At 29.7% G+C, this 15,977-nt stretch overlaps 3 protein-coding genes across 4 annotated transcripts; all 3 read left to right on the forward strand.

The window, feature by feature from the left end:
• The first annotated feature begins 1,811 nt into the window (after positions 1–1,811).
• SHOT1 (Mitochondrial transcription termination factor family protein) lies at positions 1,812–5,214 on the forward strand. Of its 2 annotated transcripts, none has more exons than XM_090296457.1 (2): positions 1,812–3,820; positions 4,784–5,020. In XM_090296457.1, the coding sequence occupies exon 1, from the start codon at positions 1,878–1,880 to the stop codon at positions 3,516–3,518; it is 1,641 nt and encodes a 546-aa protein (XP_090152583.1). In that variant the 5' UTR covers positions 1,812–1,877; the 3' UTR covers positions 3,519–3,820; positions 4,784–5,020. The 2 variants fall into 2 exon arrangements, with proteins under 2 accessions (XP_090152583.1, XP_068478766.1); XM_068622665.2 differs by having other exon boundaries at positions 1,818–3,835; positions 4,784–5,214.
• A 2,698-nt stretch (positions 5,215–7,912) lies between these two features.
• Positions 7,913–10,761, forward strand: LOC137819662 (oxygen-evolving enhancer protein 3, chloroplastic). Its single transcript, XM_068623563.2, has 3 exons — positions 7,913–8,362; positions 9,705–10,000; positions 10,551–10,761. Exons 1-3 carry the CDS (start codon positions 8,086–8,088, stop codon positions 10,647–10,649), a joined length of 672 nt encoding a protein of 223 aa, XP_068479664.1. The 5' UTR covers positions 7,913–8,085; the 3' UTR covers positions 10,650–10,761.
• Positions 10,762–13,231: 2,470 nt separating this feature from the next.
• LOC137819525 (UPF0481 protein At3g47200) lies at positions 13,232–15,135 on the forward strand. Its single transcript, XM_068623403.2, has 2 exons — positions 13,232–13,467; positions 13,639–15,135. Exon 2 carries the CDS (start codon positions 13,658–13,660, stop codon positions 15,038–15,040), a length of 1,383 nt encoding a protein of 460 aa, XP_068479504.1. The 5' UTR covers positions 13,232–13,467; positions 13,639–13,657; the 3' UTR covers positions 15,041–15,135.
• Positions 15,136–15,977: the final 842 nt, after the last annotated feature.

The raw sequence follows: 15,977 nt of genomic DNA on the forward strand, positions 1-15,977 counted from the left end.
TGATTTTTTTCTAGGTTGTTTAATATGAATTTAAACATGAATTTTTGTTCTGATAGTTTAGTTGCATTTATTCACCTTGCAATGATGTAATTTTTAAATAGTATACAACAAGAATGGATGCACGTGAAGCAAAACAAAGTAGGGGACAAGGAAAACATGCATTTGAGAGTGGTCATATGAAAATTAATTTCAGTTACATTATCAATGAAGTAAAAGTTAAAGTTCAATACACGTTAAAGTCATTATTCATGTTAGTTATCGTGGAAGAGATTATTAATATATGACATATCTCAAAGATAAATAACACCATCATAATTTGAACATGTGTATTATTTGATCCAAAATTTAGTTAATAAATAATATAAAATTATACAAAGAATAGGGGAGGATAAATTTTTGTCCTATTCTCAATGGGGTAGGAAGGAACATCAAACTTTTATCCCCACCTGGATAAGGATATGTTAATGATGATTTTGAAAGGTGGAATTGAGTGTTGCCATACTTTTGAACCAACAACATCATCACACAACTTTGAAACACAATGATTCTAAAGCAAATTGCATCCATATTTTTTGTTGCATGTTAAAATATGATTTTTAGAAAATGAGCAATTTTGTTTTATTCATTTAGAAGTCCTAAAGGAAAAGGAAAAAACAACTTGAAAATTGAAAATTGAAAATAAAGAAGAAAACACCACACTCTCTACCATACTCTCTACCATACTCTGAAATATATTGTTGGAATTAAAAAGAATATATAAAGTGTAGAGAAAAGGTATAGAAGGTGCATGAAGAATTTGCCCACTTTAAATTACCAATCTATAATGGGTTGAATCAGTTAAATAATCCATTTTAACAATTATTAATATAAGATTAGTGCATTTTAATAATTGTTAATATGATTAGTCTATTTTAAGAATTGTAAATATAAGACTAGTGATTATAATGAAATTATGAGTAAAAAAAAATATGTAAATGATATTGTGAATAAAAATAATTAGAATTTATTATTTATAATATATTATATTAAAGATTTTGTCAAAAATTTGGAATGTTGATATTTTTTCATTATTTATTGCAAGAATAACCAGCTAATGGTCAAGTTTTTAGGTTACATAATACATAATGTATTATGTATTATAAATAATTTAATATTGAAGATATTTTTTTAAATTTGAAAATATATCTTAAATTATACAATCTAAAATAAATTTTTGTATCTATAATATATTTTTTAAATTTAAAATATATTTTAAATTATATAATTTAAAATATATTTATAGATTCTAAAATTTAAAATATATTTTTGAATTTTAAATTACATAATTCAGATTCAAAATAATTTAGAATGTTTTTTATACTTACACACCTAAGGAAGAAATATACATTTGGCAGGCCCGTGAACCAATTTTGGGTTGAGTTGGCCCATTTAGAATAACTCATTCATATATATTAACATTTCTTTGGTCAAATTAGTGTAGTCAACTAATATTTTGAATATTTATTTATTCTTATTTAATAATATTTATTTTCTTTTTTTAAATTAAAAAACACACAAACTACATATATATATATATATCATTTTAAATATTTATAAAAAAAATCATATTTAAAAATGAGTAAATTTTAATTAAGTTGATTCTCAAGCAGTATTTAGTTTTCAAAAATGTGAAAAATATTAATTTGTTAAATTAAACCAAATTGTAAAACTCACAAAATTGTATGAAGAACAATTTGTAATTATTAAATAATAATGTAAAAGTATTTTAAATGGTTAGTCCATGAATTTATAATAAGGTGTTTTTTGTTCCATTTTACTATTATTAAGAAAGATGAGTTGAAGAGAGAAAGAAACCAAACCCTGGGTTTGGAGCAAACATGTCTCTCCACCGCCATGTTTGCAACAGCTCAAAGCTATCAAAGATCCCTTGGAAGTACAAGAAGTTCGCCATAGCACAGGGCCAGAAGTCTCTCACTGATTATCTCCACGCCACGCGCTGCATTCCTTACGCCTTCGCTGATCAAATCTCCAAGAATTCCAACACTGCCCTCATTAACCTCATCACCAAGCTCACTTCTTTCTCCCCTCCCCACTATCCCCACAACCTCAACAAGTTCCTCAGGTACAACCCCATCAACGAATTTGAATTCTTCTTTGAGAGCATTGGCATACACCCCTCCAAGTTCCCCTCTTTGTTTCCCCAGAACAAGTTCTTCTTTTCAGAAGATGGGACCCTTTTGGATGCTGCTTGTGTTCTCAGCGAATTTGGGTTTCCCTGGGACAAGCTTGGGGTGCTGTATGTGGAGAGTGGGTGTGTGTTCAACTGGGGCGCTTCTGAGTTGAAGGGTAGGCTTTGTGGGTTCAAAAAGTATGGTTTTTGCAATATGCAGGTTGTGGGGATATGCCTGGCTTTCCCCTTTGTGTTTGATGGCCAGAAGGGTGTTGAGGTTGAGGCTTTGTTTTGTGATCTGAGGTTGCTTTTTGGGAAGTTTGGTTTGGCTGGGTGTGTTGAAGAGAAGGGGAATGGTGTGGATGATTGGGTTGGGGTGTGTAGGAAGATAAGGTTGTTTTATGAATTGAATGGAGGGAAGAACATAGGGGAGTTCATTGGAGGGAACAATGGTGTTGGGGTAGGTGTTATTGTTGAGCACGGGGAAGAGGAGTTGGTTCAAGCAATTGAGTATTTTTGTAGGTTTGGTGCAAAGAAAGAGGACGTGGCACGCTTGATTGTAAATGGACCGGAATTGTTGGAGCTTGAATTGAAGACGGGGATGGTCAATGTGATGAAGCTGTTGAAACACTTTGGAATCAGTTCCAATGGTGTTGATATTGTTAGGAGGGATTCGGCTCATGTGTTGGGGACAGTCAAGATGTGTAATCTGCCAAATGTGATGAGAGCTTTGGGTTTACATGAGTGGTTCTTTGAGAAGATTAAGGATGGGAATCATAGTTTGTTGGTTAGTTTTGTCGCGAGCAATCCCAATGTTGTACGAGATAAAGGTTATCTAGATTTTTTGAAGACTATTCAGGTGTCAAGAACTCCAACTCACAATATGAGTAAGTTGAACTTCTTGCATGCCATTGGCTTTGGAGAAAATGCTCTGACCATGAATATTTTCTCTTATATGCATGGAACAAGTGATGAGTTACAAAGGAGATTTGATTGCCTTCTACATCTTGGTATTGAGTTTTCAAAGGTGTGTAAGATGATCACAATTCATCCCAAGATTCTTAGCCAAAACCCTGAAAGTTTGGAGCAAAAGATTAATTTCTTGTGTCAGGAAATGGGACACTCATTGGAGAATTTGGTCACTTTTCCATCATTCTTGTGCTTTGACTTAGAGAATCGCATTAAGCCTAGGCATAGGTTCCATTCGTGGATTATGGAAAAGGGTCTGTCTTCCAAAAGATATTCCATTGCAAGCATGGTTGCAACAAGCAACAGGAATTTTGTTGCCCGTGCTTTTAAAATCCACCCTGCAGCTCCAAAACATTGGTTTGAGCAATTTTATCTCTGAGATTTTGCCAGTGTTGTTGACTATGATTTTCTTAACAATTGTCTATGAAACTCCAGCAGTTATTACAAATGAAGTTGTACAGATTCTTAAATTTGGTTACTTCCCATATTTTGCTTTGGAGTTGAAGACAAACCGTTCGATATTGTTGGAGAATTTGCGACAGTGGTTTATTTGCTTCGCAATGATAGTCAGAAATTAAGAATGAACTGCAAATTTCTTACCATGGTTTCTTCATTTCCAATGACCTCCTCTTTGTTCTGACTTATGAGATAAATCACAAATTCTGTTAACAGTTATTAGAGGTTGGTTGACCACTTGTAAGTACTTGTACTTTTTAGCATGACCTTATTGATTTGATATTTTCAAATGAACTCATTCTTTTTTTTTTTTCATTTTAAAATTGTATATATGATGAATTGTTCAGAAAGATCAAGTGTAACTTTGGTGAGATGGTAAAAGGCTAGAGGTTGGCTCATATACTAGATAACTGAGAAGATGCACCCAAATGTAATACTTTATTACATTTTAAAAGCTTCTTAGACATTGCCAATGGGTCATATCCCTAAGCATTTTCAGATACTAAGATTCTTGGACTTGGTGCTTGTTTTGAATGTCTTAAACATGTGCTCAGAAAACATTGTAATGAAAATGAATGCAGTGAGAACTAGTGGCGGAAAAACTCTTATAAAATTGAACAAAACCAAGCTTATGGTTACCTATTGCCAAGGATATATTGTTAGATATCAGAGACACATCTATATGCACTCTTAAGGTTTTACCATTTCTGAATTAAAGGATCAGATTATTCTAATTATTTCCCAATATACTTGTTAACACTAACAAACTGAAAATATACCTCTTTCCTAATGCATAATTTTAATTATTCATTTCTCTTCCTCTTGGATTCAATGTTGCTTATGAATAGTGTCTTCCACTCTTCTCATTCTCTCTTGGATCCTAGTTCAAAGAGTTGATAAAAGAGTGACCAAACAAAATGTATAGATATTTTACTGTAGCAAAATGAGGAAATCTAAATATTTAGAAGTTTCTTTTCAGTAAGTCCAAGTATCTACTGGGAACCAATAAGTTTCCTTCCAAAGTATGTAATACATGGTAATGGGCCCTTTGGGTTGAAAATCAATAAAACCCTTTGTGGAAGACCATAATCACAAATGATGGAAAGTAATATTATGTAATTCCAAGCTCTGCTGCATATTATACTAAAGCAATATTGGTCTTCATTTGTCTGCATGTTATACTTGGAGCAATACTGGTCTTCAGCATTATAAAATTGGAAGATTGTTCATGAATGCAAGTGTATGTAATGTAAGCCATTCTGTTTCTACATTTCTCAATGCTCATGGGTGGGACCATTACTAGCTCTTCTAATGATTTGGTGGGTCTTGTTTAGTTTTTTTTTATGCAGGAGGCATCTTGTATATTAGCTTTCATACAAGAGTTCTGTAAAATTTTCACAGAAAATGTATCTGGAATTGATTTAAACTAGTATCTGCCAGATTGAACTACACTGCAACTTTTATCACTGTTGATTCAGGACTTATATTACTAAAAAATTTTACACATGTCATGGTGGTAAGTTGGTAACTTATTAGGGTGATTGTTGATATTTTAATTCTTGTTCTCTACATTTTTGTTAAAAGAATTATGAATTTATATGAGAATTGATCATTGAGAAGCTGTGTAAGTGTGAAATAATTGTTCTAAAGTTCTTTAGATAAACCATCTTAGTCATTATGCAGACAAACACAAGATCTTTTTGTTGATATTACTGGCTAAGAATGTAAACTTAATTAAATGTAGCAGCAACAACAATGGAGGAAAAATATCTATAATTGATAGGGATACATCATAATAGCATCTTCATAACATTATTGTCTTGTTTCTCTAGTGAATTGGACTACTTCAACATTGCTCTATTGGATAAACTATCAACAAGTCAAGGTAAAGAAAATAAAAGTATATAAAAGAAAATTTTATATTATTCTTGTACATGTTTTTTTAAACTAATTTCTTATTTTCCTTATCACATTATCTATCTCATTTCACATTTGTCTCTGTTGTCTCAAATTTCCTAGTCATGGAAACAATTACAGAAAATAGTTACATTTTTTTAAAATTTAATAAGAAAATATCAATATTTTTATATTATTTTTTTAAATAGTTAAATATGTTTTTAATCTTTTGTCAAACTTGGTTTTGGTTTTATACTTTAAATTTTGATTAATTAGTACTAAAAAAATATTAGGTGGATTTAGTACCATAAAAATCATCACTAAACGTTAAATTTGGGTGTAAAAGAAAGATTAAAATTATATATTTTAAAAGTCAGAGAACTCAATTTGAAAATACAAGGATATTTTTTTTTAAATTACTAGTAAATAAAACATATTTTTCCCTTTTTAAATTAGTGATTCAAACGAATTTTGTAAGAAATTTCACTGATTTTTTTTATTAAAACTCAGTGATTCTAAAAATACCTGATTTCTTACTATATTATCAAATTAGTTAGTTCAATTCAATTTTTTAAACTATCATATTTGTGCAATATAAGTAATATATGAATTTAATACATTGTTTTTTCTTTATGATGTGATGAGTATCTTTAAATATATACCATTTAAGATATTTTTGTAATAGTTGATATAACTATATATTATCAATTTAATATAGTAGTATGAGCGAAGAGTTAAATATATTTTTAATATGTATAAAATTAGAAGTTTTGATTTTTATTTCTATAAATAAAATTTTTGTTTTTAATTTTTATAAAGTTTGAACTAACTATATGTATTCTTTATAAACTTTGTAAATTTTGGTTTTAATTCCTATAAAATATTTTTATTTTATTTTCACTCTTCCATAATTTCAAATTATTATTTTTATTTTCAAATATTTATTTTAAAATAGATAAATAAATTTTATATCACAACACTAATGTATTCCATCACTTAAAATGATTACATGATATTTTTTTCAGCAAATAAATAGTTAAGTGATGTTATAAAATACTCAAAATCAAAACTAACAACCAATGATTTTAGAAGGACTAGAAAAAAATATATGAACTCAAATTAAAACTCATTTATTTTACATGAACAAAAAATATTTAAGTATACAAGTGATTATAGTAGCACATAATTAATCCATCTAAAATGTGTAAATTACTAAATTATATATATATATATATATATATATATATATACTTATGAGCCACTAATAAAATATCTAAAATTGATAGTGATGTACATTAACTTATCTATAATACATTTGTTTTCTTTCTCACTTCAACATTAGTCAATTCGTTGAGCTTTCAACAAGTGAAAGAAAAATGGAAATAAAAAAATAATTGGTAGAATAAAGAGTGATAATACATTCTTCAATAGGTTTATTTTCACACATATTTTTATTATTGGTTAAAATTTGTATACAGTCTGATAGATTTCTAATTACAAGTTAAAGTTGATTATATATATTATTAAATTATGACTAAAATTTATTAAGTTCATATAATTTTACCTTTTTAACAAATTCTAGTTAATAGTTAAACTATGTTAAAAAATGATACTATCCACAATTCTACATTTTAAAAAAGTTTTATATAATATCTTTTATAATTCTTTTTATCATATTATTATTACATTTACACATTTTGGTCTCTTTTCTTATCTCATTTCTAATCACATGTAAAGAGTATCACTCCTAATATAATCTTGTTAAATGATACACTTTTTTTAATAATATTTACTAAAATTTACAAATTTGTGAGATTCATTAAATAGTGAGACCCATGTAATTTTATAACATTTAATAAATCTTTTACTGATAATAAAAAAAAACATGTTAAAAAAAGGATAAATATTAACTAGTTTTAGAGTTGATAAATGTTTGTGTAAAAATTTGAGCATATTCTTTTAACAAGAGAAATTCTCATGGATAAATTTTATATGATTTTAGTTTAGTATTAATAATTTTTCTTATAAATTAAAAATATTGAAAGATTGATTTGGAGTATCAACTTTACAAATATTTTTCGAAATATATAAATATATTTTTTTAGAATAATAATATGTTTACAATTCTGCATAATATTACAACTAAAAGGAATTTTTTTTTATTAAAATGAAATAATTTTAAAATTACATTAGTGAAGTAATCGGATGTCTTCAAATATGCAATTTTCAAATAACATTTTCCTTTTTATTTATAAAATAAGTTTATATTGAATAATCCCTGAATCCAAGTGTCACATTGGTAAGAGTCCACGTAGGACTCAGAATCCAGCATGTCATGGTGCAGCCACAAATGATCGACCATGATTGGCCAAAACCACATCCAACGTTATCCAAGTGGAAAATGTTTAGATAAGGCACTCTACACAACCACTCATCATCACAAACACACCAATCACCACAAAAAAAAGCAAACTATATTGCACTCTTCTCTCTCTCTCTCTCACTCACACACTCACACTCACTCTTGTCACATTCCACAAAACCAAGCACAAGCGAAAGAAAGAACTTGGCTAGCAAAGGATCAAGGAAACACAATGGCTCAAGCAATGGCATCAATGGCAGGAAGCCTTCAAGTGAGTGGCTCCACACGCTTGCATGGCAACAGGGTGGCCTCAGTCACACGTGCAGGGTTCACAGTCAGAGCACAACAGCAACAACAACAACAAGTGAGTGGTGAGGCACAAAGTAGCCGTAGGGCAGTGCTTTCTCTTGTTGCTGCTGGTTTGGCCACTGGCTCCTTTGTTCAAGCTGTTCTTGCTGATGCCAAATCTATCAAAGTTGGACCTCCTCCCCCACCTTCTGGTGGATTGCGTAAGTCTCTCTTTCTCTCATCACCATATATAAATCAATTCATTCTGAAGAAATTATCATTCATCACAAGTTTTCAAAGGGTATACAATGGTTGTTTTGCATCCAATTATATCAACAATTAGTCCCATTTCATATTGTTTGACCCTTTCCAGAACATATTAGTCTTTTGTTATTAGGTTTGAGATACTATTTTGATCATGTTCATAGGAAAAAAAGTTATGTCAACAGTTATCTCCCATTTGTTCATAGTCTATAATACATATACTGTGAAGTTTTTTAACACTAGATTCAATTCTGTATAATAAGTTTGTAGACTTTTACAATACTTACCTTAAAAAGTTGTATTAATATTGATTTCTAATCAGTTCATTCAGTGACAGTGAATTGCCATTAAACTCTGACTAGGATGTTTTTGTAATATAGTATTTTTCATACTGCTTCAAACACAGATTGTTGTGTATAGGAAGTTTGTAGAGTTTTACAAAAGCTACCTTACCAGATATACTCATCCATGATGAATTGTCATGAGTTAACACTGTAAACATATTTACAGTGATAACTGTGTAAATATCTGTATAGAGATTATGTACGAATATTAAACTCCTTTTTTTTATATATGTAACAATTTCTTCACAAAACGTTAAAGAACAGCTGTTTCTTTATATTTGAATTTTGTTCAAATTTGCTTATAGTTTTGATCATTCAGATAAGTTGAATAGTTGACTCTTTTTCCCTTTAAGTCTAACTTGATATCATGTATATGTGCATGAATGTGTGTGTGCTGTGATCTTTACTTGTCAAGTGGAAATTATTAATAGATCATGGATGTTGTATTAAAGGATGAATGAAAAATGCAAATTTGGGTAGGGAAATTTAGAGGTAGAATTGAGTTTGGTTTTTAGGAAGTTTCATTTTATGAAAACAGGGTTAGAGGCAAAGCAAAAATTAGAAATGGGGTTATGTGAGATGGTATGTACCACAGCAGAATAAGTTTAAGTTTTGAACATAAAATAAGTTTAAGCTAATATTTTTTTTTTCTAATTCTTAACTGTTTCTCTGTTCTCTTTTCTATATTTCTAGTATTTATTTTGTCTTTTCTTAATCTAGTCAGTTTTGTAAGATTAAATTAGACTTAAAGTGGATGATGAGTGATGAATAAATGGAAATGGGGTAGAAATGTTTGAGGTAGAATTGAGTTTGATTTTAGTAGATTTCATTCATGATAAAGGGTTAGAGGCAAAGACAAGGAAAACAAAACAAAAAATGGGGCACTTAAAGTGACATGAAGAATGGTGTTTGAAGATAATTATAACCATGGTGGCTGTGTTATGGAATATGGCAGCTGGAACATTGAACTCTGATGAAGCAAGAGACCTTGATCTGCCACTGAAAGAAAGGTTCTTCCTTCAACCACTGTCTCCTACTGAGGCTGCACAAAGGGCAAAGGAATCAGCTAAGGAAATTGTTGCTGTGAAGAAGTTAATAGAAAAGAAAGCTTGGCCATATGTTCAGAATGATTTGCGTCTCAGAGCTGAGTATCTGCGGTTTGATCTCAACACTGTCATTGCTGCAAAGCCTAAGGATGAGAAGAAATCACTCAAGGAACTCACTGGCAAGCTCTTCCAGGATATCAGCAATGTAAGTTGAAAAATACTATAAATGTTTTTCCAATCAGATTTGAAGTTTTACTTTAATAATTTACATAGTAAAGTGTTCTTTAAACATCAATGTGTACTATACCGAGGTGAATTTCTAATTCTGATAAGAAAATAGCATGATTGTATCTAAAGGGAGAAAAAAAAGAGATAATTAAGTCTGTTGTTCTTCATCAATTAGGCAGAACTTAGATGCAAATCTTTGTGTGCTTTTGATGTTGTTCTGCAATAGTTGTTCTTCATCAATTGGGCAGAACTTAGATGCAGATCTTTGTGTACTTTTGATGTTGTTCTGCAATAGTTGTTCTTCATCAATTGGGCAGAACTTAGATGCAAATCTTTGTGTACTTTTGATGTTGTTGTGCAGTAGAATTTCTTCTAGATAATCTACACAATAAATGTTTGCATGAAATAGGTGAAACTCTAATTCAAATTGAGAAAAAATGGTATGAAAAACATAATTTTGTGCTTATCAGTTTAGGATTTTGGTAGTTTTAGAGTGCTAATTAGAGTTGTTAATTTTTGTTTAACAGCTGGATCATGCAGCAAAAATTAAGAGCAGCCCAGAAGCAGAGAAGTACTATGCTGTTGCTATTTCTACTCTGAATGATGTCCTTGCCAAGCTTGGTTAATGTGATTAGTTTCTTGCTTTCTTCTGTAAGCTGCTTTGTCCATGATTTTCTCAGACACTTTGTTGACTGGTATTACATGAAAATCAAATGATGAGGGAAAATTTTCTATAAATAAGCATATTTAACATTCAATATAAAAAAATGAATATCATAAACATGTTTTCATTTGAATGAACACAAGGAATTTGAAGGAACACAACAAAATTGGAGAAAAATCATGAAAGTAACATGAAAAGAAACCAAACAACAAGCTCAAAGTGTCCTTCTTAGATGATGTTTAACATATAATAAAGAATCATCATATTATTTCTACTTACTCAAACAAACTAACCTATGAATTGGTGAGTGCCATTCAAAACCTATAATAAACAAAATAAAGTTGAAAGAAATGGTATTAGTATGTTGGAAAAAGAGCTGTTTTCTATTTTGAAATGTGAACCTTTGAAAAGAAAACCATGCATGTTCTCTTCTTAATTATAAATCATATCATTCTTCTTTATTATATACATAACATCATTGCAAAATAAAGTTAAGGTTGCTGTCATTAATTTAGTAACTGTGTCTGTAATTGAAAATGAAACCCAGAATATAAAATCATTTAGTCTCCATCATGCAAACTTAATGGTGATATATTTAATTCATGAGACGTGCATGACACTCTCATCTCAAGTCATGAGTGATCTCATACTTCTCCAAATCAAAGTTGCAAAATTTTATAAATATATAGAAATTAATTTGCATTGACTGCATAAAGTAAAACTTACAGGTTGGAAAAAAAATCTCAAGAAGATTTTAAACTCAAAAACTTTATCATGTGGAACATTTTTCTAGGCACTTCAAGAACTTGTGGAAAATGACTTGGGTTTAAATATAGTGTTAGTTAAGCATAATTCAAACAAACAAGTGAATTTGATATTAAATGCAATGAAGAAGAAAAAAACTTCTCTCAAGTGAGTCTTTTCAAACTCACGTTTGGCACTAATATACTTATGAAGTATGACGAGGATAAACATTGAAGAGATTTTGTTATTAAGGAATGAATAAACTCCGTATGAATTATAACAATATATTTAATTCAAAAGTTTATGATATTAAGTATATACCTTTGTTGTATATTTTTGTTAACAAATATTATTCAATGTAAAACTTCTTGCTTACCTTTATGATGCAAATGTACTATATTATTGGTCACAAATCATTTGATTGTTTTGGTTTTATAAAAAAAAATAAAGTCTATAGAATGGGAAAATAGTATATATATATATATATAATACGAGAAAATAATTAAATAAAAACTAATTTTGGAAAAAAAATAATTAGTTACTATATTACCAAAATCTGCTGATAAAAAAAATATTAATAAAATTAAATACTATTTTATAGACTAAAAAGTTATTGGTATATAAAGTAGTTTCTGTTATTAATAAAAAAATTATAAACTAGTTTCTAAGTTGATATCTAATTATAGTTTCTCTTTAATAATTTTTTTAATATATATATTAAAACATTTACAATTGGTATTAAATATATATTTGTTTTTTATTATACCTTCAACACTTTTTTTTTTATAAAAACTTTCATGTTACTCATCATTATATACCTTCAACACTTTCTCACTTGAAAAAGATTCAAATTTATTCCGACTTTAAATGCGTTGAGATAATATCATTAGAATCAATCATTACATATAAGATATTGTTCGCTTTGAAACTCGGAGCTCTATCACATTTTTGTCCTTAAAAGGCACATCAAAGGTTTAAGAGAGGAATGTGTATTTAACTAAGATCAGGTGTACTCACTTAACTGATATTAAATCATTAATCAATCATATATTTTATCTATTTTAAATATCTTGTTGAATATTTTAACATAAACCCATAAATTTGTAAATACAAATGAATTTTATAGAGGGTATTCTCTTGCCTATACTCATTCTATAATTTTTTCTAGCTCTTGTTAACTTGAGTTTGAGAATCTTTTGTATTTGGATTTTTGTTTGGTTTTCATCAACAAGTCGATCCAAAAAACTATTGATATTTAAAGTAATATATATTATTAATAAAAATATAAAGACTAATTTAAAATATACCGTAGTTAGTAGTTAAAACCTTAGTATCTAATGATTAGATAACAATTTACAAACTACTTTATAATTTTTTTATTAATAATAAAAATTACTTTAAATACCAATAATTTTTTTAATTAATAAAATAATATCTAATTTAATTAATATAATAACTAATTATTTTCATCATTAACATTAATTTTTTTATGTTAATAATTTTTTGTGAATTTATTCGAACTTTACATAACCACATCCTTTCGTGTAAGAACAGTGTTAAGAACAAAATTCATTGGAAAAATATGGGTGAGAGATTACTCAGAAATCTAAATATGTGATGATAGTTCTATCTTGACATAAATTTGGCAACAGTTTAGATCTACAGCTTTACACATTAGACTATGCTCTCAAAATATTAATATTTTTCTCGTATTGAAAATGTCTTTAGAGAGAAACGACAAAATGTTGAAAATTGAATGAATATTAAATGAATTCATCACAGCAAGTGGGAAAATGTGACAGAGTAGTGGGAATTTTAAGAACGCATCATGCAGGATCGAATAGAAAATGCAACATAGTTCGATGCAGACAAAATAAATTGCAAGTATAAATTAATCTCCAAAAGCTTTGGTAATGAAACAAATTCAGACACATTAGGAAGAGAGTTTCATGCATATCTGAAGGTACCATTTTGGAAGAAAGTAAATTTTCTGAACTAAGCCTTGCTGCTGAATCAACCGTCACTTTCCCTCACAGGTAATTACCCATGTTTCACCTTTGTTAACATAATTAATTATCAAAATGGAACAAAGATTTTGGCTTTAACAACCCCTTTTGATTTCCTTTGTTACTGTTAATCAAGGTTGTGTCTGTAAGTAGTGATTTTATCTTAGGTTGACCAGTTTCATCTTGATTGAAATGTTCTAGGAAAAAGGAAGTTGTTTCAATGGATTCTTCTGCTGCTACCTACATTGCAGTACCTGAGACAGATCCCCAGATAGAACACATAATTGACATTCCTAAAGACATTCAGCCTGCACTGCATGATCTGTGTTGTATTTACAAGGTTCCTCCAAATCTCAGAAAGTTGAATGAAGGGGAAGCCTATGAACCAGTTTTGATCTCAATTGGCCCCTTTCACCACAACAAAAAACCAGAACTAGAGCCAATGCATAAGCAGAAGCAAAGGTATTTTCTAGCTTTCTGGGAACGTGTCACAAACAAAAAGGCTTTGGTCAATTACAAAGCCTTCCTCAATGAAAACATTGAAACCATAAAAGACAGGTATTCAGAGCCAACTAGCCTCAGCAAAGAGGAGTTTGTGAACATGATCTTGCTAGACTCAGTCTTCATCATGGAGCTCTTTCTGAGAAAATCCAAGAAATCTGAACAGAAAAATGATTACATGTTCTCCACACCATGGATTTGCAAAGGCATCCAGAGAGACCTGTTACTCCTTGAAAACCAGCTTCCAATTTTTGTCTTGGAAGATTTATGCAGAAGGGTTTACGAGGTAACCGATCATAGCTTTCTTGAGCTTGCATTTAACTACTTTGAAGATTACTATCCACACAACACAACAACTGATCAAAATCGAGACATTGTCAAGAACTTCTCATCTTGCAGCCACTTCACTGACTTGGTAAGGCGTTTCTACCTTCCAGAAAAAGTTAATGCCAAGGAGTGGATGCCATCAAAACATTTCACTCCTTGCAGCAAAAACGAATGTGTTCTTAAGACTGCAACAAAGTTGAATGAAGCAGGAGTTAGCTTTGAGAAAGTGAAGTGTAAGAGTTTGTTAGACATAAAGTTCGAGAAGATTGAAGTTTTGAGCTGGTTTCTTTGCCTAGGTTGTCTACCATTCTCCACATGTGTGAAAGCTCGTTTCCAAATTCCTCAGTTAAAAGTGCTTCAAACAACAGAATGTGTGCTGAGGAACCTCATTGCCTTGGAGCAGTGCCACTATCCAGACCAACCATTCATGTGCAACTATGTTTCTCTGATTGATTTACTGATTCACACGAAAGAGGATGTGGAGTTGTTGGTGGACAAGGAAATCATTGTCCATGAACTTGGGTGCCACAATGAGTTGGCAACTATGATAAATGGTCTTTGCAAGCATGTGGTGGTGGATTGCGACTATTTTGGCAAAACCACAGGGAAACTCAATGATCACTACAATAGTGGTTGGAAGCGTCATATGGGTATGTTAAGGTCTGTGTATTTCCGTGACCCTTGGAGACTAAGCTCAACTGTTGTAGGAGTTGTTATCTTCTTATTTGCCATTGTTAACTTTCTTCGTGTTACTGGTTTCTATAATCCAAAATAGTGAACTCTTTTTGTCCATGTAATCTGTGATGTAATCACTTCATTTCATTGTAACCCTGTTTAACCAATAATGGATTAATTTGTAAGGGAATAAACGTGTCACTCTTACTAAAATAATAATGAAATTTTATTAGTCGTGACCTATGTAGCATAAATACGGACACGAAGATACGTATAATATCTAAAATGTAGGATACGGGGATACGAATCTATATATTATATAATTATGAATTATATAAATTGATAATAAATATTTATGTGCACAAGTATGTTCTGGATTATTATTTGGATCAGAAAAATGTTTTTCATGACTGGTTTAAAAAGATTTGTTTCTTATTTTTATAATCATAATAAAAATTTATACAATAAGTTTGAGTTTTTAGAAAATTAATGTATTTTTCATTTTTAAAATTGTGTTAGAATCGTACTAGAATTATCAGAAATCCAACAAATACTTTTTGAATTAGACACTTCACGGATGCGTGTCCTACAAGTGTCATACGAGTGTCGGTGTCCGATATGAGTATCCGACATCGACACACCATTTAAAGGAAGTGTCTGAGCTTCATAGGTTGTGAATCTAATATTCAATTTCTTCGAAATTTATTTAAACTGAAATTTTCAATCCAATTAATAATTTTAATTAAAGTAGTAAATTAATTAATTTAATTAATATTGTCTACAGTATTTTGACAATTTTGACTCAGAAATGTTATTTTTTAAATTTTTTATGCATTTGTCTAATTTTCAAAATGAATTGCACCATTTTAATAATTTTTTTTCAAAGAATAAAAACAGAAAGAATAAAAATATAATAAAAAAAAATTATAATCCAACCATAAATTGCTTCAGATTATAATTACTAAAAATAAAAAAAGAAATAATATTTTACTAAAATGTGAGTCATATAATGAAATGGAAATTTTTTGAAACATTGT

Source organism: Phaseolus vulgaris, chromosome 10, assembly GCF_051622355.1.
Source record: "Phaseolus vulgaris cultivar YP4 chromosome 10, ASM5162235v1, whole genome shotgun sequence".
NCBI lineage: Eukaryota > Viridiplantae > Streptophyta > Magnoliopsida > Fabales > Fabaceae > Phaseolus > Phaseolus vulgaris.

Bases quoted from the DNA above. Each gene is read 5' to 3' on its own strand.
- LOC137819662 (XM_068623563.2), top strand. From the start codon at position 8,086: ATGGCTCAAGCAATGGCATCAATGGCAGGAAGCCTTCAAGTGAGTGGC. The intron at 8,363-9,704 runs GTAAGTCTCTCT...GGAATATGGCAG, and splicing joins CCCACCTTCTGGTGGATTGC to CTGGAACATTGAACTCTGAT. The intron at 10,001-10,550 runs GTAAGTTGAAAA...TTTGTTTAACAG, and splicing joins TCTTCCAGGATATCAGCAAT to CTGGATCATGCAGCAAAAAT.
- LOC137819525 (XM_068623403.2), top strand. From the start codon at position 13,658: ATGGATTCTTCTGCTGCTACCTACATTGCAGTACCTGAGACAGATCCC.
- SHOT1 (XM_090296457.1), top strand. From the start codon at position 1,878: ATGTCTCTCCACCGCCATGTTTGCAACAGCTCAAAGCTATCAAAGATC.